Source organism: Erythranthe guttata, chromosome 5 (assembly GCF_056151865.1).
Source record: "Erythranthe guttata isolate IM_541 chromosome 5, IM_541, whole genome shotgun sequence".
In the NCBI taxonomy this organism is placed as follows: Eukaryota; Viridiplantae; Streptophyta; class Magnoliopsida; order Lamiales; family Phrymaceae; genus Erythranthe; species Erythranthe guttata.
This window is the reverse complement of record NC_142537.1, coordinates 15,494,040-15,512,907: the sequence shown is the minus strand read 5'-3', so window position 1 is coordinate 15,512,907 and position 18,868 is coordinate 15,494,040. Positions and strand designations below refer to the sequence as shown.

At 32.6% G+C, this 18,868-nt stretch overlaps 2 protein-coding genes, 1 long non-coding RNA gene and 1 other non-coding gene across 4 annotated transcripts; 2 read left to right on the top strand and 2 right to left on the bottom strand.

Annotated features, from left to right (window-relative positions):
- Window positions 1-4,489: 4,489 nt before the first annotated feature.
- Window positions 4,490-4,561, bottom strand: TRNAQ-UUG (transfer RNA glutamine (anticodon UUG)). The gene has a single exon. It is a non-coding gene; the product is annotated as a tRNA-Gln (tRNA).
- Window positions 4,562-6,060: 1,499 nt separating this feature from the next.
- On the top strand, window positions 6,061-13,327 carry HAP2 (hapless 2). The gene is made up of 18 exons (XM_012990933.2): window positions 6,061-6,357; window positions 6,478-6,621; window positions 6,780-6,868; window positions 7,657-7,696; window positions 8,551-8,608; window positions 8,702-8,762; window positions 9,155-9,233; window positions 9,500-9,634; window positions 9,882-10,076; window positions 10,445-10,525; window positions 10,609-10,709; window positions 11,098-11,215; window positions 11,458-11,490; window positions 11,594-11,687; window positions 11,817-11,905; window positions 12,274-12,386; window positions 12,547-12,647; window positions 12,748-13,327. The coding sequence occupies exons 1-18, from the start codon at window positions 6,187-6,189 to the stop codon at window positions 13,134-13,136; spliced, it is 2,091 nt and encodes a 696-aa protein (XP_012846387.2). The 5' UTR covers window positions 6,061-6,186; the 3' UTR covers window positions 13,137-13,327.
- CYP87A2 (cytochrome P450, family 87, subfamily A, polypeptide 2) lies at window positions 13,161-16,242 on the bottom strand. Its single transcript, XM_012990917.2, has 9 exons — window positions 15,483-16,242; window positions 15,074-15,395; window positions 14,803-14,952; window positions 14,470-14,721; window positions 14,306-14,395; window positions 14,149-14,227; window positions 13,943-14,049; window positions 13,735-13,862; window positions 13,161-13,643 (listed from the first exon to the last, which is right to left on the bottom strand). Exons 1-9 carry the CDS (start codon window positions 15,680-15,682, stop codon window positions 13,499-13,501), a joined length of 1,473 nt encoding a protein of 490 aa, XP_012846371.2. The 5' UTR covers window positions 15,683-16,242; the 3' UTR covers window positions 13,161-13,498.
- An 889-nt stretch (window positions 16,243-17,131) lies between these two features.
- LOC148770742 (uncharacterized) lies at window positions 17,132-18,338 on the top strand. Its single transcript, XR_016031143.1, has 2 exons — window positions 17,132-17,214; window positions 18,016-18,338. It is a non-coding gene; the product is annotated as an uncharacterized LOC148770742 (long non-coding RNA).
- The last annotated feature ends 530 nt before the right edge of the window (window positions 18,339-18,868 follow it).

Here is an 18,868-nt window from a genome sequence, read left to right as displayed (position 1 = left end):
TAAGAAGGCATGTACATCACAAAATATAACTTCTTTTATATAGTTTATTTAAGTATATATCTTCTGTGAATTCTTGAGATGAATCATATAGATTTACTGAGGATGTACCAATTAAAGTTTCCCAACAATTGCTTAATTTGCTTAACAAGAAATCAGGTAACCCTTCTGCGACCTATTGACTCAAGTCCTCCTTCAGTAGGTATTCCATTGATTGAGGAAAAAATCCAGAAAAATTAAATAATATAAATAAAAGAGAAGCCTAATGATTCATGATCTTACATAAATACGTCATGCACACGTGTCTGTAGATTGGAGTTTCAATAGTTGCTGATGGTGTTGCTATTTGAATCTGAATTGTAATTTATCGTTTAATATCTGGTGCATCTGATGAGTGACATATTATAGTTGTGTATATAATAAAAGTGCCTATATATTTTTGGTTACATTCATCGATGTAAACATTTTATGGATAAACTAATATTAAATTGATGATATGTTGTAACTTGTAACGGCTTTAGAATTAGTATATGGATAAACTAATACAGTTTACACCCCTAATGTATAATCTCTGTAAACTTACGCTCTTAAAGTTTCATTTGTAACATTTACCCCCTCAAGCACAATTTAATATGTATTTTAAATTCCAATAGCTTAAATTATTCTCTATATATATATATATATATATATATATATATATATATATATATATATATAATTTCCAATAATTTAATTTTAGTTACTTAATGTTTATATGATCCAATAATTATCAAATTGTTATGTATATTATAATTTGAATTTTAAAATATAAACACTTGATGTTGAGGCAGGTAAGTGTTACAAATAATGACACTTTAAGGGGTAAGAGGTACATAAGCTATACTTCAGGGGTGCAAAGTGTATTTAACCGTAAAATTAAAACCCATAACAAATTAGAAAGACTGTTGAGTTTCTTGTATTGAGTGTCATTTAGACTTTACATTAATACATATTTTTTGTAAATTCATGAATCCGTTTCATCTACTTCTTTCTTGGTTGGTAAACACTATTCTATTGTCTATTGCTTTTATGTGTTTTTGTCAAGTGAAATCCTAAAACTCAGTTACTTTAATTAGTAGACAATAAACTAATTATTAATTGTAATTTTAATTTTTGTTAGAAAATTAATTATAACATAATATTATGTAATTACCCTTTAAATTTTATCTGTTTTTTTCTAAAATATATTCACAGGGATTTTCATTACCTACATAAAATGGTACTAAAATTAAATTACACTATTACGTGTTGTTTTTAAAATACAATAAGCTATTGATTAATATATAATAAATTACTGACTAATTAAAACTTTATTTTTTTTGAGATTGATTATAAAATAATATTATCTAATTTCACTTTAGATTTTATCTAGCTAAAGTACATCATTGTGTATTTCTTTTGCCAATTTTAAATGTCATCTTTAATTAATTGCGTGTTTTTGTTAATATAAATTCAATTGAACTCAATTATCAAGGAAGAGTTATTATTAGTTATTACTATTATCAAAGTATATAGTTAAATGACCTTGTTGTCCAATAAATCATATATCTAAAGGTTATTTTGTAGGGTAATTTTGTCCATACAAAAAAGGGAAGAAACCTCCAAACTATTCATACTTTTATATATAATATATATATATATATATATATATATATATATATATATATATATATATATATATATATATATATATAATATGCCTATAATATAAAGAATTTTGAAAAAAAAACTTATGCGTTGATTATGAATTTGTATTTTATTTAGAAATATGAGGTTTTGGAAAAGAAAAACGCCCTAAATATGTAATATAATCGAATGTTACATTCTTGCCGGTGTAAGATAAGATGGTGTTTGCAAAAGATATCATAAAAATAGAACACAGTGATTGTGAGTAAGAGCAACTTCAATGGAGGAATTAAATGGGGGATCAAATGGCATAACTTCTATTTTTTCTCCAATGAGGAATTAAATTGGTAGTTATTTTGATATTCAACTTTCGAAGATGCAAAAATGCATCCTAAAAAAGAGGTATCAAAATATTAACTACCCAACAAACCTATTATAGATTGACATGTGTCAATATTAAATATATTTATACTTATATTTAATATTTGATAATTCATTTAATGCTTGCGGTTGGAGTAAATGAGTATCAAAACAATAAAACGAATCATCAAATTAATTAATATTTGATGATCGATTTTGATACTTTACCATTGGAGTTGCTCTAAATAAGGTGGTGATTGTTTATAAAATTGTCACTTGATTCTAGCTAAAACAATCAAGCCCTTAATTAGGAATTAGGATTAAGCATTGTATAGTATTTGACATTTAGATTTCACACTCATAATTAAAATTAGGGTAAATAGCACATAACTCCCTTGTGGTTTGACCATTTGGTACATAACCCCCTCGTGGTATCAATACAAGCACATAACCACCTTGTGGTTATCAAGGGGTAGCTAACGTTAGCTACACTAACAGAATAATGTAAATGTCAAATATACGCTCTAAAGTTCTTGTATTTATCTTTTGCAATTAGGTGTTATTGCTGGGACTTCGGAGTTCATTTACTTTTTCTTTAAGGCGGCGGTTATATGCAAGCCCATTTTTTTATTAGTTCAAGACATCCAACATAAAAATATTAATTTACCCTTAACGAAATTTAAAATCAAATAAAAAATACAAAACATTAAAAAAAAAAAAAAATCATTTCCTTTGTGCAAGACCAAATAAAATACATAAATCCAGAAACCCCTCTTCCTTATTTCACGACTTAAAACTCTTCTTCTTCACAAACCCACCAAGAAATCCTACACACCAAAATTATCAAATACATACCAAACATTCACGATGGAACCAGAAAACAATGATATGGAGGTTTACGAGGGTGGAGAACAAAATGAAATATGTTTTAACCGTTTATTTTTGCTTTTGGGTCGTTTTTTTTGTTGGGAAAAAAATTCGACGATACCAAAAATCGGTCTGCAAATACCGATTTTTGTTACTAAAGTCGGTAACCACATTCCGATTATTTTAATAAAAATCGGTACTTAAAAACCGACTTTTGTAGTAAAAATCGGCATGACAACACCGATTTGTTTTTGTATTATCGGTATTGTCATGCCGACTTGTACTACAAAATTCGGTTTTTAAATACCGATTTTATTATCTGTGTTTTTTTAAGACCGTTTTCTCATACTCTCGTGCATCAACCTAGGGGATTGATGGAGGATTATTCAAATGAATTATCTAACGAATAAATATTTGAGATACGAAAAACTCTACTCGATTGTGTTAAAGGAGTGGTAGACGCCACCGAATGGTGATAAACATTTTCGTTTCAAATATTAAAAAAATATCAATTAACCAAATATATAATGTATTATTTAAAAAAAATTCAAAAAATATCGGTATTCGAAAACCGATTTTGTACTCAATAATCGACATTAGAACGCCGATTTTTTTTTCTTTCGAGAATCCTCTGCATCCAAATCGAAAATCACAAAAACGCTCTTTTCATTTTATCTCTATCCCCAATCAATTTTGCGTTATGGCACCAAACATCACCAATTTCAGTATTTCTGGTTTGACTTCAACCCTTGTATTCATACAAGTCATTATCGTATCCACCCTCTATCATCTTCGCTGATGTTGAATTAGCTATTGCTGGAAGAAGCCATAGAAATTGAAGGAAATAATTGCGATGTCTACAGACCAAACTAAAATATTTATATAACAATTTGGGGTGGGCGTTCATCTTTCTTTCACAAAGCCCTCTGTTTTGTTATTCAGATATGTTGATTCTTCATACTGCCATCCTTGGCAGAAAATCAAAGGAGTCCGATGTTAAGAAATCAAAAGTTGTTTTGTAAGATATATAAATATCTTATAAATAATGTATGAAATTTGAATGGAGGTCATTTTGGTATAAGAGGTCATTTTCGACAAAGCGTCGGAATTGGTTTCTACCAACACTGTTATGTGACATTTCGAATGTTGCTTTGTTGTATATTGTCTATTCTGATTGATTTGTGCTCGGTTGGTGATATATTATATCTAATTTTCAGATTTTTTGTATAGTTATTTCAGATATTTTCAGTAGCTTTCCTGCTCTCTTTTTTTTGTTTTTTTGCTTACTTCTTCAAGTCAGCCTGAGAAATGTTATGTTTTTTTGCTTGGATTCGTCTTCATACAAATGCAATTTTTTTCCTTGATTATACACCACGTCATAGTTTCAAGCACATTTAGGTCCAGTTAAGCGCAATTTTAAGATTTTAGCTAGCAACAAATCCGGGTCATTAATGATTCTCCATCCTCGGTTCAACAAACAAAGTATTTCCTATATTTCGTGATAAAAAAAAAAAATTGGATCTATATTAGTGTGAAATTAAAAATTCAAATCTAGAAATAAAAAAAATATATTTAATTATGAATTTGACAAACTATGTATAGGTCCTACCGGGAGTCGAACCCAGGTCGCTGGATTCAAAGTCCAGAGTGCTAACCACTACACCATAGAACCCGTTTCGATCTAATAATTCTGTAAACGCATTACATAATAAATAATTTGAAGTATATGGTTACATTTCTGATTACAAAGTAATCTCTATTTATTTATATATACATATATATATATATATACAAAGACATGCAAAAAAATAGACTTACTAAACCATGCACAAAACTATTCGCGAAAAAGTGCATTCGCAAAGCCGATCATGAAGAGACGAACTATGAATACTTCAGGAACTTGTTCGTAGACACGAGACCACCTGCACAAGTCTGCATCACTACCCTATTGATCTCGGGCAAGCATAATTTTGTTATCATGTTAAATCCACAGTACTGTTCTTTAAATCAGCTATTGAAGCAAAAAAATATTAACTGTCTGCTAATTGATTCAGTTGATATGTCTGTAAGAATATTTGTTTTGTAAAATAGACTGTTGTTTGGTATTGAAACTACTATTTTGTGTTCACAACTGCTTGCGAATGAAATGCACTATTATCGGAAAAATTACAGTTTTCATCCCTCAAGTTTGCACTGATTTCAAATTTGGTCCTCATGTTCACGAAAACCACATTAGGTCCCTCATGTTCCAATAATTTAACATTTTTTGTCATTTCCGTTAGTTAAGGCAGTGACGGGCACACGCTTGATTCCGTTAGTTTTAATGGAAAATGACGGAAAAGACTAAAAATGTTGAATTTTTGAAACATAAATGACCAAATGTGAAATCAGTGCAAACTTGAGATACCAAAACTGTATTTTTTTCCGAATATTGTTTATAAAGTCTTGCTTTTATATATATACATATATGTATATATAAAAAAAAGTAAATAAAATTTAAATTCTCCATTATTGTCGTCATTAATTTCAAATTAATGATTTATGCGAACAAAGAATTATATTTTGCCTATATAAAAAATTAATGTTCTTATGTTTCTCTATACGTTCTAAATTCGTAACTGACTTGAGCGCCGTAGAATAACATTTATTTGTGATGCGTGGAGCGACGCGCGTGCAACTTTTTAGGATTTTTATATTTGTATAACAAATAAATTATTTTTATATTATATTTAATAATTCAATCAATCAAATAACAAATAAAATCGAAAAATTGAGTTAATTTTATACAAGCTTAATTTAAAGTAAATATATATATTTTGAATCAACAATAAAATGGTAACATAGTTAGCTGTTTTAGATTCATTAATTGCAACAATATGTGAAGAATGATGGAAAAATATATAGTATTTTTTATTAAAATTTATAATTATTAGATCAATAAAATAAAATATATTTGAACTTTTTCGAATATCATCCAAATTTTGGAATAAAATCAGAATTATTTTTTCATTTAAAAAAAAAAAAAAATTTCCGAAAGTGCTAATTACGGACAGGTGCAGATCGATGAATAGGAAATGTTGTAATCATCATAGTAGTGGGAGTTATGTGCCAAAAACCAATTAATAAAAACTCAAGGGAGTCGCTTGCAAAATAACAATCCAACACAAAACCCCGGATGCAGTTATTCGCCCGCCAAAACGGTTTTTCCTTTGCCTTCAAAATCCCCAAATCAAACCCACCGTCTCCACACTTTTTCCGTAATCTTTATTTTTTTTCAATCAATCGATCAATTCCGCCATGAAAACCCTAATTCTGGTAGCGATTACCTTGTTTTCACTCTCCCACAGCGTCTCCGCAATACAAATCCTCTCCAAATCGAAACTCGAGAAATGCGAAAAGGTCTCGGAATCGGAAGGGCTCAACTGCACTTCGAAGATCGTTATCGATTTGGCTGTGCCCAGCGAATCAGTATGTTTTTTTGCGCGATAATGTCTTCGTTTGCTTACAAGCGATGCCAGTTTCTTCACTGATGATGCTCTGTTTTTTTATTTATTTTTTATTTTTTTTATTTTTCTGGGTGTACTGTAGAGTGGGAGGGAGGCGTCGCTGGTGGCGGAAATAGTAGAAGCGGAGGAGAACTCCACCGACAATATGCGCACGCTTCGAGTTCCTCCGGTTATAACTATCAATAAATCCGCTGCTTATGCGTTGTACGAGCTAACATACATACGGGTATATTGTAATTTTCATTTAATTAGGTCGTCCATTGTTTTAATTTATACATTTTGCCGCTCGGTTCATCTTTATATATATATATACGAATATGTATTAGTTGGTTTATATGTGGTTTTCTTTTGTCGGTGATTTGCGTGTATAAAATTCTCTTGTAGGATGTTGCTTATAAGCCCCAAGAATTTTATGTTCAAACACGAAAATGCGAGCCTGATGCTGCTGCAGATGTTGTTAAAATGTGTGAGAGGCAAGTTCCCTCTATGATAATGTGCCGTTCTCTCCGTTAATTCATTACCCTTTGTTGGATTTCACCGTATTTTGAATATAGTATTTTAGTTGGAAGCATTTGAATTTTTAATTGGTGCGCGTGGTGCCTTGAGGATTAGTGTAAATTGATTCCCGTATGAAAATCAGACTAAGTTGAATGCATAAATTGTATAGGGAAGGAGGATGAATGAAGGCAGATAACATAATGGAAAGAAGAATAAAATGTTAAAAATGAGAGCCTAATAAGAGTCGGAAAGATATTTTACCATTTCTGCTATGCTAAGTTGCCAGTCTTTTTTCTCTCCATTTACAAAAGTATATCTCCGATCTCGTATTTTATCAAAGATCACTAGATATGGAAACTGAATTGAACTCAGAGCAAAACTATAACAGGACGAGTGGAATTAATAACCGGGATTAGTGAAATATTCATAAAGCAATTGCGGGCCATTTGGTACTACAGATAACAACTATTTGGGAACTGTTCAGTGTTTAGAGATTTTTCATAAAGTCTCTCTTCTAAACCAGAAGTTTCAATTACACTTGAACCAGGATTTGACGAATCCACTAAGTTCATGGGCCAAATTAGGAAAAATTGCTGTCGGTGCGACATATAAAATGTTTGTTTCAGTGGTTCTTCCTATATTTTGATCACAAAACATCTTACTGTGATTTCCTGTTTATTTATTCTCTTTTTTCATGAGAATATCATGTGATCTAACTGTTCCATTTTCTTGGTTGTCCGTTTCTGACAAAATTGTTGTATAGGCTGCGAGATGAGAATGGTCACATTATTGAGCATACTCAGGTAAAAAGTTTGAAGGCTTTAACTTTTCTCCTGATAGTGATAGTCAATTCTGATGCACATTTATTATTTATGTAGGCAGTTTCTGATGATTTTGTGATAGGTTTCCAGAAAATAAGAATTAAAAAAAAGGAGCCAATTCATTGTCTTAAGCATTTCTATGTAACCCTTAATCTTCAGAAATGATGCTAGTCTCCATGTATGTTCCCACGCTATTGAAAATTTATGACATTCATTGATTTGCTTCCACATCCACTCATGGACCTAGGGTGATCAGTTGATACCATTAACAATCTACTGGATGAAAGAAGTCCACTCTTTCAATTGTAAATGTACGAGTACTTAGCTGGTTCGATGCAGGTGAATCCATTCAAACTTTGATCCTAATAATATTGGAAGTAAGCTGGAAATACAGAAATAAACAGTTCCAGCTTAGTCAGATAAAATTTCTGGGAAAATTTTTTAGTTGGTACCTTAAGCATACGCACATAGGATACAAAACCTCCATAAGTGGTCTTGCTAAGAGCTTGGTATTATATCTAGCAGTAGTTTAATAAGTACGGTTGTATTTTGTTTGGCTATAAACAGTGTAAATGTGTGAAGTATTGTTGCTGGAGCAAGAGTCGAAAGGGAAAAATCGCTTTTTGTTTTCTATGTTAGTTTCATACAAAAAGTAATGCAAGGCACCTGAAGTCTCGACTCTAAGACAGTTTCTTTTAGACCTGCCATGCTGATCAGTTTCCATATTAAATATGACTCGAGATTTTAAACTTTCGCAACAGCAGTAATAATCCTTTGCTCATTTAATGTTTAAATCCCTTTGAATATTTTTTTTATCATATTTGTTCTCTGCATAGCCAACTTGCTGTCCTTGTGGAGACCAGCGCAGGGTCCCATCATCGTGTGGAAACTTTTGTAAGTTCAGTACCTGTATTTAACTCATCCCTCTAGAATGAACCTAAATGCTTTTGAAAGTGCAGTATGATTTTTACAGTTTTGATTGTTTAGTTGACAAGTTGATGAAAGGGAAGGCAAATACAGCACATTGTCTACGTTTTACAGATGATTGGTAAGGTATCCGTTTACTTTTTTTCTATTCTTATTTTGCCAAGGTTCTCATGTCAGATGCAAAATTTTGACTTGGACATAATATTTTAAACTATATATTCACTTGGGTTTTGATTCATTTCCTACCCATAATGCTTGTATCATCTGAGGTTTAGTCATACGAATAAACTAATTTCTCTGGTAACCAATGAGTTAAAAGAGCATAGAGTTGCTTCACTATAATTTATTATGGGTTAATAGTGTCTTCACTTGCGAGGTTTCACAAATAGATACTAAAGTTGGGCCTTAGTGATGATATTGATATTTTCCATTTCAATCTTGAAATCATGCTTAGTTGCTTACATTATTACCTTTTTCTTCTTTCTCTTATCTTATTTAACATGCTGATGTTAGGTTCCATGTGTTTGGCATTGGACAGCGGTCTGTTGAATTTAGTATACGCATTGAGGTTAAGACAAAATCAAAAATATCGGTAAGCCACTTTGTAAATTCCATTTTGATCACAATCAGAAGGCCTAACCCTTACACAATTATTACTAGTGTAGACTCATGTGTAGACTTTGATGTTCTCTATTATAACTAGTGAATAGAAATAAATGTGTTCAGTCTACATATAATAATCTGGTGAAAAAATAAAGTTGCTATTCATCCACTACTGCTTATTTCTTTTATCTTTAACCCTTCATTAGCTGCCCTATGGAATGATGGCATTAGAACTAATCTCGGAACTCTTTGCAGGAAGTTATTGTGGGTCCTGAGAATAGGACTGCAATATCTGGTGATAAATTTTTGAGGGTGAACATGGTTGGAGATTATGTTGGATACACTGATATTCCCTCATTCGATGACTTCTACCTCATTGTTCCAAGACAGGTAGATTTCTTGGCGCGGGATTTATATTCCATCTTCCAAGTTTTGGCTTGGTTTTCATCAAAGTTATGATGATGCCTCACCATTTTTAATGCATAAACCATGATATGATAAAGTCGACTAAACATAAATTACCTTCTCCGAATTAGAAACCAAGCGGTAAACGACAAATGGTCTGTTCATCCTATAAAATTTAAGTTGTTTGATGTTTCATATTTGGTTATTTATACAATCTATCTTCTTATTGAAGGGTGGTTCAGGTCAACCTCAAAATCTGGGGAGCAATTTTTCCATGTGGATGCTCCTTGAACGAGTCAGGTTTACACTAGATGGTCTTGAATGCAACAAAATTGGTGTCAGTTATGAGGCTTTTAACACGCAACCAGACTTTTGTGCTGCACCGTTTTGGAGTTGCTTGCATAATCAACTGTGGAACTTTTGGGATGTCAGTTAATCGATTTGACCTCTATATCTTGATTTCCTTGCATGAGGCTTTTTTCTCCGCAGTTTAATTTCTTGCAGAGTCTGAAATGGATTGTCTTTGCATATCATGGTTTTGTAATTTCTGATTGTTAATGGTAGTAAACTCACCATCGATTAACTTTTAGGCCTTCTTATGAAGTATTAACTATGAAGTTAGAAAACAATACCTAAAAAGTGTTTCTAATTTTGTTCTTCAAATGCAAACGAATTCAGATCTTGTTAGACGTAAGTATTTGAGTAATTTATCCTGTGAACTCATACAGCTTTTGATGATGAAACAGTTTCGTAGCATTATAACCCATCTCATATGATGCCTTTCTCTATTTTCAGGCAGACCAGAACAGAATTAGCCGGAATCAGGTTCCTCTTTATTGCGTGGAAAGAAGGTTTGAGAGGATAAACCAACATCCAGTTACGTTTTAGGATATAAATTAAGTTTTGGATTCTCAAGAATATCCATTAACGGATGCCTAACGGCTTTATTGAATCTGCAGAATGCGGGAAGTCATGCATTTTCCATAGGCATCACAGAAGTTCTTAATACAAACCTTTTGCTGGAACTGAGAGCTGATGATATAGAATATGTGTATCAAAGGTTAATCTGAACTGTCAGGAAAATGCTTAAATGTTTCCATTTTATCATGTTTTTTTCATATATAAGGGCATGCAAATACAAAAGGTTTGTGTTTGTGTGTGTTTATTCAGAATTTCTGTAGCCGTTGTTATTCCATCACTTCTCCTTACTCGGTATTTCATTAATTAAAGAAGAAAAGGCTATAAGGTTGGTAAAGGAAAAAATGAAGAGATCTTTGTTTTATTTTATGTTTGTGATAAAAAGATGGGATATATACCATCTTATATGTTTTCAGATTTAAGAACCAAACTAATTTCGTCCTACTTTTATTTTTGATATCATTTCTTTTTTTTCTTGACAATTTGTTCACTGGTAAGTTTTTTAGTCTGATAGACTTTACCTTTTTCAGGAGCCCAGGCAAAATTTTGGCCATCACTGTGCCAACTTTTGAAGCTTTGACACAATTTGGGACTGCAACAATTACAACAAAAAATATTGGTGAAGTTGAAGCATCCTACAGCCTTACTGTAAGATAGTGTTATACAAAATATGATTGTTAGTACATACATAAGATAGATATGTACTCAATTTACGAAAGACACAATTCTTTATAGGTAATTTTAACTATATGCCACGTTAAACTGATAATTTACCCAAATTAAATCTATTCAAGAAACATTAGTGGAAGGAGCTAGATTTTTCAGAAATGATGTGTTTCCGTATGCTTGAATCTGCATAGTTTGGATAATTACTTATGGTTGTCTTGCAGTTTGATTGCTCATCTGGTGTTAGCCTAATGGAGGTAAGTACTTGGTCTTATACTGCTACGATATGCCTAATTGTGTTTCCAGATCAAACATCAATGCAATTAATGTTAATATTTCATATTGTTTGTGATAATGCAGGAACAGTTTTACATAATGAAGCCAAATGAAGTAATAACCCGATCATTTAAGTTGTATCCAACAACTGATCAAGCTGCAAGATATGCTTGTGCAGGTATAATTTATATTGATTAGAAAAACAAATTTCTTTTGGGGCGATATTAGGTTTTTTATTGATCCCGATTTCCAGATATTGGACTTGAAAATTATATTGAATGCATCCTTTTACTGAATCTGATTGCAGCCATACTGAAAGACTCCGATTTTAGTGAAGTTGACAGAGCAGAGTGTCAATTTACAACTACGGCTACTGTTATTGAAAATGGATCTCAGGTTTGGCTACAGTCTAAGATCAATACAACATAATGCTTACATGTGGGTATTGTCACTTACTGACCAAACAACTGAATGTTTTCGGACCTTTTTTTTATCGATAAACAAATGTTAAGGAGACATATATTTCGCGAATAGTTATCACACTGTAGACAAAGTGAACATTGTTACTGCAAGACGATTATGGCATGCCAACTTGCTTGAAATTTCATACTTGTTATTTTTTGATAAACGAAGATACGGTGTTTGGTTTCTTTCTATAAACGAACTATCAGTCTGAAAGAATGATGTACTTTTCCCGTATGGTTAAATATGTTTGTGGATTCACATCAGTCAACTAAATCTCAACAATCATGGTCACCATTCAGATTCCATTTCAACCTCCGAAGACCAGTATAAATGGTTTCTTTGAATCCATTGAAGTGCTGTGGAACAAACTTTGGACTGGTTTCGCAGATTTCGTCACTGGAAAAAGTTGCAGGTACTGTATTTTCCTCTAGGTCGAAAAGTCTATTCATTCAAATCACAGAATACGTCGTTAATGTGATGTTTTCCATTCATTTTAGCCAAAAAAACATTGTTAATTTTTTTCATTCAAGCTGACATCTGACAATGTTCCTCGGATATTTTGTACGAAACAGAAGGAAGTGCTCTGGGTTTTTCGACTTCAGCTGCCATATACAATATATCTGCATGAGTTGGATATTGATGTTTGGTCTGTTTCTAGCAATCTTTCCAACAGGTACCATGTTTACCGACCGGGGTTTTTTTTCAATACGCGAGTTAAGTATCTCGATTTTCAAAGGTAAAAGCGTTTGACATCTCGTCTTTCTGAGTTTCAGCTATAGTTCTACTCTGGCTTTTACATCAAAAAGGACTCTTCGACCCTTTATATGACTGGTGGGAGGATCATGTATGGACTTATGACAAGAGAAGTGGACACATAAGGAAGCATCACAGAGACGCGGGCACGTCACTCATCGACTTGAAGAGACATCATAGGCATGAAAAGAGGCATCACAAGCAGCATGTCGATACTCATAGGAGGCGAAGTAGTCACAGTGAGGCGCACAGGCATAAGACCAAATTAGGGGAAAGTGATTACCATTATTATCTTCACCATGTTCATAAGGACAAGCACAAGCATGGAAGACTCAACAAATCAGGAGTATTGGAACACGTTCACTTGAGTAGAATGGAGAAGACGAAAAGAAAGAAAACCTATGGATAGTGGTGACATTTGACAACCAAGGCGTAATACTTTAACTAGCAATATGTATATTGTATTCATGTCAACTAATAGTATTCCAATGACCAGAACTTACATAATAGTATACTGGAAAAACTTCTATATACTACTAACATAGTAGCTAATGATACTAACTGACAACATTATATATATCATATATTCAGATTTTTCTATTGCTTATCTGTATTTTGGCTTATAGATTTATGTGCCTCGATATGTGTAACAACCACAATTTCATCGCATTGTGGTTAAAAATTTCCATTGCTATATCACTTTTTCGTATTGGCTTCATCGATTCTTGTTCTCTTGCAGCTTGAGGATATCAATGGCACAGGTGTGTCTTTCTACCCATCCAATTGGCTTGCATGGGTGTCTTCTTTATCTGACCCTATACTTGCTTTCTCTTTTTCAGATATTTGAATATGATAGCCATTAGGAAACTGTAAACCAGGAGTTCGAAGGGTGTTGCCGCCTTTGATTGGTGTCCACCTGACATTGCAAAGAGGTTAGTTTTCTCAAAGCTTTATTCATGCATTAACGGAATTTTTTTTATTTTTTTTACAGAATTCGTTACTCTTACTTGTACTTGGTTACCAAGGAATGTAGAAAGACAGCCATCTGCACCTTAGTAAAATCTGTTCCGACACAGAATCTCATCCCGCCTCCAAAGGCCATGAAGTTTCTTGATGCACCATTCGTGTCTATTCCCTGTAGGCGTCGATATTTCCGTGATTATGAGTTTTTGCATGAATAAAATATAAAAATATAGTTTGGTAGTTAATACTTGCCTCCCATCTCCACGGATCGAAGTCAAGAGGATTTTTATATCTGGTGGGGTTTAAGTGCACAGCTGGAGGACATACCATAACCGCCCAACCAGCTGGAATAGTATATTCTGCGCCACCAAGAATTTGTATTAAAATATGCCAATATGAACCAATCTGGAATTTCTTTTTATGATCTTATGAGTTATAGTCAATGTTTTAACTCTAACCTTTAAATTTAATTTCCCTCAGTGCTTTTCTGAAAATTGCAGGAACTATGTTTGCCAGTCTGACTGTTTCGTTGATAAACTGCATTATTCAAATTTGTAAGAACTTAGAAATTATTAAAAAAATTCAGGTGTAAGGTGAAAAAAAATGAAGATTCACCTGAAATGTGAATTTCATTGATTTGTACTCATTCCATGTAAGTCCGGAATCCGGATTTTCCCGTCTTTTAATAATCGCCTCATGTTCCTCCTGTTATTAAAGGCATGTTAATAAAATGCACCAGGACTGATTGTATGAATGATGGTAATTTATTTTTTACTCACAGTCAATTCTTTTAACACGAGGGGATACTCGACAAGAAATTTGGTTGCTAAAGTGATTGCCAGGGAGGTTGTTTCAAAGCTGGCAAAAAGCAACACGAACATCAAATCCAGAGCAATCGCCTCCGTGAGTACCGTATCCTCTCTTTGAAGTTCTTCCAACACATAATCGAAGAAATCGGTTTGGATTTTTCTCGGCCTTTCTCGTCTTTCTTGTAGCATGTTTTTCAGCATCTTCATTGCCTTCTTTCTTCCCTGTTCAAATTAATATGAGTTAGTTGACAATATTTTTTTTCGTATAAACAATTGATTGTCATCAATTATTTATTTGCACACCTGTAAACATTTGTTGTAGGCTGATCCAGGAATGTTTAATGGGAAGGAAATCAATCCCTGTATGAATGCTACAAAACTTTCCCTTAGATTCTCAGTCGATTTTTCTGAATCATAACTGATTAGCTTTTTTGCACTGAGGTCAAATATCATCTGCAGAAGATACATCACCCAAATAAATTTGTCAAATGTGTAAAGCAAAAAAAAAAAAAAAAAAAAAAAAAAAAAAGGAAAAAGAATAGCATAGTGAGATTAATTTGGTTCTTGATTATACCTGTGCACTTGCATCTTTTACATCGACACTAGTTTCGAGCGACCACCTTTGTAGGTTCCGTTTTGATGTCTGTTCAACTTCTGGAAGCATCTTCTTCAGGCTTTCTATACCGAATAGATTCAGAACCATGTTTTTAAGGTACTTGTACATGAATCCATGCAACGAACCTACATTCTGCCTCCCGAATATCTCGGTGAAGGTATCCGGGTACCAGCTCTGAAACAACTGCCCTTCTTGTTGAAAGATGTAGTAGTTAAGATCTGCGTCGGTCGATACTATTATCGGCCTTCCCACTACACTAGTCTTGAAAATTGGCCCGTATCTGAAAAGTTTCGTAAACAATAACTGTGAGAAAGGAAGATAATGATTATTTGACTGCATTTTGATTTATTATGATTATTATTATTACCTTTGCATCCTATCCTTTACAAAGGGAGAAATATCCAAAGTTGTGTTAGGGGCAAAGAAGGAAAGAGTTTCGCCGAGAATCGGCCAGCCCATTGAACCTGGTGGGAGGACTCCATTACACTTAGGATTCCACCAATTGTAAAGCCAGTTTGTGATGAGGATAACGAGTAAAGCTCCGACGAAGAAAACTATCGAAAACATTGTTATCGGGAAGAAGGAGAAGACGAGAGAAAAAAATTGCTGGTGTGTGTGTATCTACATACTCACGGGGACAAGTGCTTAAATAGGCAGGCAAGAATCTGCAACTGGTTAAAATAGCAACTTTTTTTATATTTTAGTTAGGACACTTTGTCTTTAAGTTGATTTAAAAGCTTATAACTATTGCCAAATGACTTGTTTAATAACAATGGAATATTTTTTATCTACAGCATCTCCTTATCCTCGGTCAACGCATGTATAAAATTCGTGCAGAAAGCCTCGCATGAACCGGTGAAGCCTACAGGATACTTCCTCTCTCTCTCTCTCTCTCTCTCTCTCTCTCTCTCTCTCTCTCTCTCTCTCTCTCTCTCTCTCTCTCTCTCTCTCTCTAGATCTAAGAAGGGAAGGATTGGTTAAATTAAAAGATATCCTTATGACATACCTACTAATTAAGTATGAAGAATTATTGAAACATAATTTACTATAGTATCTCAAAGGATATCAGCTTACTCACAAATATCCCCTCTATCTGTGCTAAATACTTTTGTCATCTACAAAATAACTTATCTATTGTTTTATTTTTAGCAAATTTAAATCTAATCCTAGATCTTCGTTAGCTGTACATTATCGCGTATCCAGTTCTGAATCTTGTTCGCATCACCGCTTTCGTAATAAAAATGTTTGCCTTCTAGATTTCATTGCAACCACTGTATCTCCAATTGTATATTGCTAACTTATTCTAACATATGCTATTGTAGTTGTAGGTAATGTAAAGCTATAGTTCAAGTTTATCTCATAGAGAACTACCCATATCCAGCCAACTCTTCGAGCCACGGGCTTAAGACACGTTCAACGATTAAATTGTAGGTAGGTTACTGTGTAGTACTAACGGTGTGTGAACAATTATTAGCAGCTAATAACACTTTCATGTCCGTATACTTAACTACACGACTCGTCACTGTAATAATATCGGATCGAGACTCATTACAGGCAAATAATAAAGCCTTGAGTTACATGCACACACTAATCAAGAAACCTTGTCTGATTTTTTTTATTAGAATCCCTGATCACACTCGTGTGCAGATTGGACCTTTATAGTCAAAGCAAACACCATCATCAGAATTTGAACTGTAAAGGTATTGATAGAATATACTGTTAAAATTTGTCTTATTATTATTGTTTATTTATTAATTTATTTTATATATTAATATTCTTGGCCTTTTTTTGGTTGTTTAATCATAAAGGGACTGGGGTAACAGTTAGTGCTTAGCCAAAAACTTGTGCATTCTGCAATTTACCACCTAAAATATTTCCTTTCGGTGATTTGATTCAGGGTTTTTATAATATATATGTATATATATATTTCTAAAAGTTGTTTTTAATTTAGAATAATATCTTTTTAAGTACTATTATTGAAGTTTTAATTAATAATTATAAGGGTTTCTTAACCGCAGGGTCTTAAGCAATTGTATAAAAAGTGTGTTGTTGAAGTTCGATTCTTTTTGTTTGATGCTACAACCGGTCAAATACATCGGGTAAGATCTCACCGTACATGTGGATTGATAACTACTCACTTTGCACACACCCACATGTATGTGTGTGTGTGTGATTATATGTAGATCTTATGGTATGATACTATTTAGTGTATTTGAGATTCTCGACCAAAAAGTATTCGTTTATTACAACAAATTAAAGAGTAGTTTTTTTTTTTTTTTTAATTCCCTTATTCATTTTTGGTTGAAGAGCCAAACATGTCCCACTTGTTTAGATGGTATGATGCACAGATCCAATTGTGTGGACTTATCTACCTGTAAAACATGCTTATTGTATTACGTGGTTGCTTATGTGCCTCTTGAGTTCAATATTAAGCAATGTTTCACATGTATTTGACTCTATTTTCTTTATTTGTTTTAATACGGTATAGTTTTTTAGCATACAATTTTCATGAAAAGTACGTTCATTTTACGTTTTATTGCATTATTATCGTAAAATATGAGGATCCTGGTGTTTTGCGAGAAAATGAAAAAAATAAAATCATTGGTAAACTAAAATGTTGTGTAAGAATTGAACAAGTACTTGACTGCTAGAGTATTGCAAGGGATATATGATATGCATCAAAAGTACTTTGGGTGACTGCTAGTGTATTGCAAGGGATATATATGCATCACAATTTACAAGTACTTATTGTATATATTTTCATATTTCAAGTAATAATATTTGCTATTTTACTAAAAAAAAAATGGAATCTTTTGATTTTTCCAATGTGATGTACAATTTTACGGCACTTCCCTCAATTACTCCTTGCACTAATGACTCTTTGTGTGCATCACTAACAGTTGTTAGGGCGTCCGAGCTTGATCCGAGAAAAATCATTTGACGCTCATGTCAACTTTAGACTTACCTCAAGAGGATGGTAATTATAATTTTATAAATAAGAGCAGTGTTATAATTCTAAAAAAAAATTTAATTGACCTTATAAATGAATGATCAGATGATTCAAATTTGGGTCAAATGACATCACACTCTCTCTCTCTCGTTCCACCCATTAGACCACTCCATATATAGGGGGTGGGGTATATTTATTATTCTTGAAAAAATGTATATCCTAATTTCATTTAAGTGATTACTTGTAAATCAATAATGCAAAAGAAATGTTGTTGATACATTGAAATTTATTGAGAATTGAAATTTGTGTTTGCCGATGATCAAAAGAAATTGAAGGACAATGATCCTGGTCAAGTGGCTAAAGATTGCAGCAATTTTATGAGCTTTTCCTTTTATCAAAAAAATCAAATGCCTTTTAGCCAGAAAATCAGGACAGCAAAATAATAATGAAGTAAATCCCCTTATGGGGTAAAAACTTGTTGAAATTGCTGATATTTTCAACTTGATATACAGAAAGAATTCTGGAAGTCAAGGTCCTAAAGTTTTTCAAAGATGAGAGTCCCGTTAGGATTATATATATATATATATATATATATATATATATATATATATATATATATATATATATATATATATATATATATATATATATATATATATATATATATATATATCTGATAGACCAAACACTCTAATTGAGTTTTCTTTAAGGAAAATTGTAAATATATATTACTCTTTAGTTTGATATATATTTAATTATGAAACTATAATATGTCTGTTTTATTATGTAATTGAAAGAATCTA

What these genes read in the sequence shown, in the direction of transcription:
- HAP2 (XM_012990933.2), top strand. Translation starts at nt 6,187, where the DNA reads ATGAAAACCCTAATTCTGGTAGCGATTACCTTGTTTTCACTCTCCCAC. An exon ending in AAGCATCCTACAGCCTTACT is followed by an intron (nt 11,216 to 11,457) that starts GTAAGATAGTGT and finishes GTTGTCTTGCAG; the next exon opens with TTTGATTGCTCATCTGGTGT. An exon ending in TGCAAGATATGCTTGTGCAG is followed by an intron (nt 11,688 to 11,816) that starts GTATAATTTATA and finishes ATCTGATTGCAG; the next exon opens with CCATACTGAAAGACTCCGAT.
- CYP87A2 (XM_012990917.2), bottom strand. Translation starts at nt 15,682, where the DNA reads ATGTTTTCGATAGTTTTCTTCGTCGGAGCTTTACTCGTTATCCTCATC. An exon ending in GTAAAGGATAGGATGCAAAG is followed by an intron (nt 15,396 to 15,482) that starts GTAATAATAATA and finishes GAAACTTTTCAG; the next exon opens with ATACGGGCCAATTTTCAAGA. An exon ending in CCTACAACAAATGTTTACAG is followed by an intron (nt 14,722 to 14,802) that starts GTGTGCAAATAA and finishes TAATTTGAACAG; the next exon opens with GGAAGAAAGAAGGCAATGAA.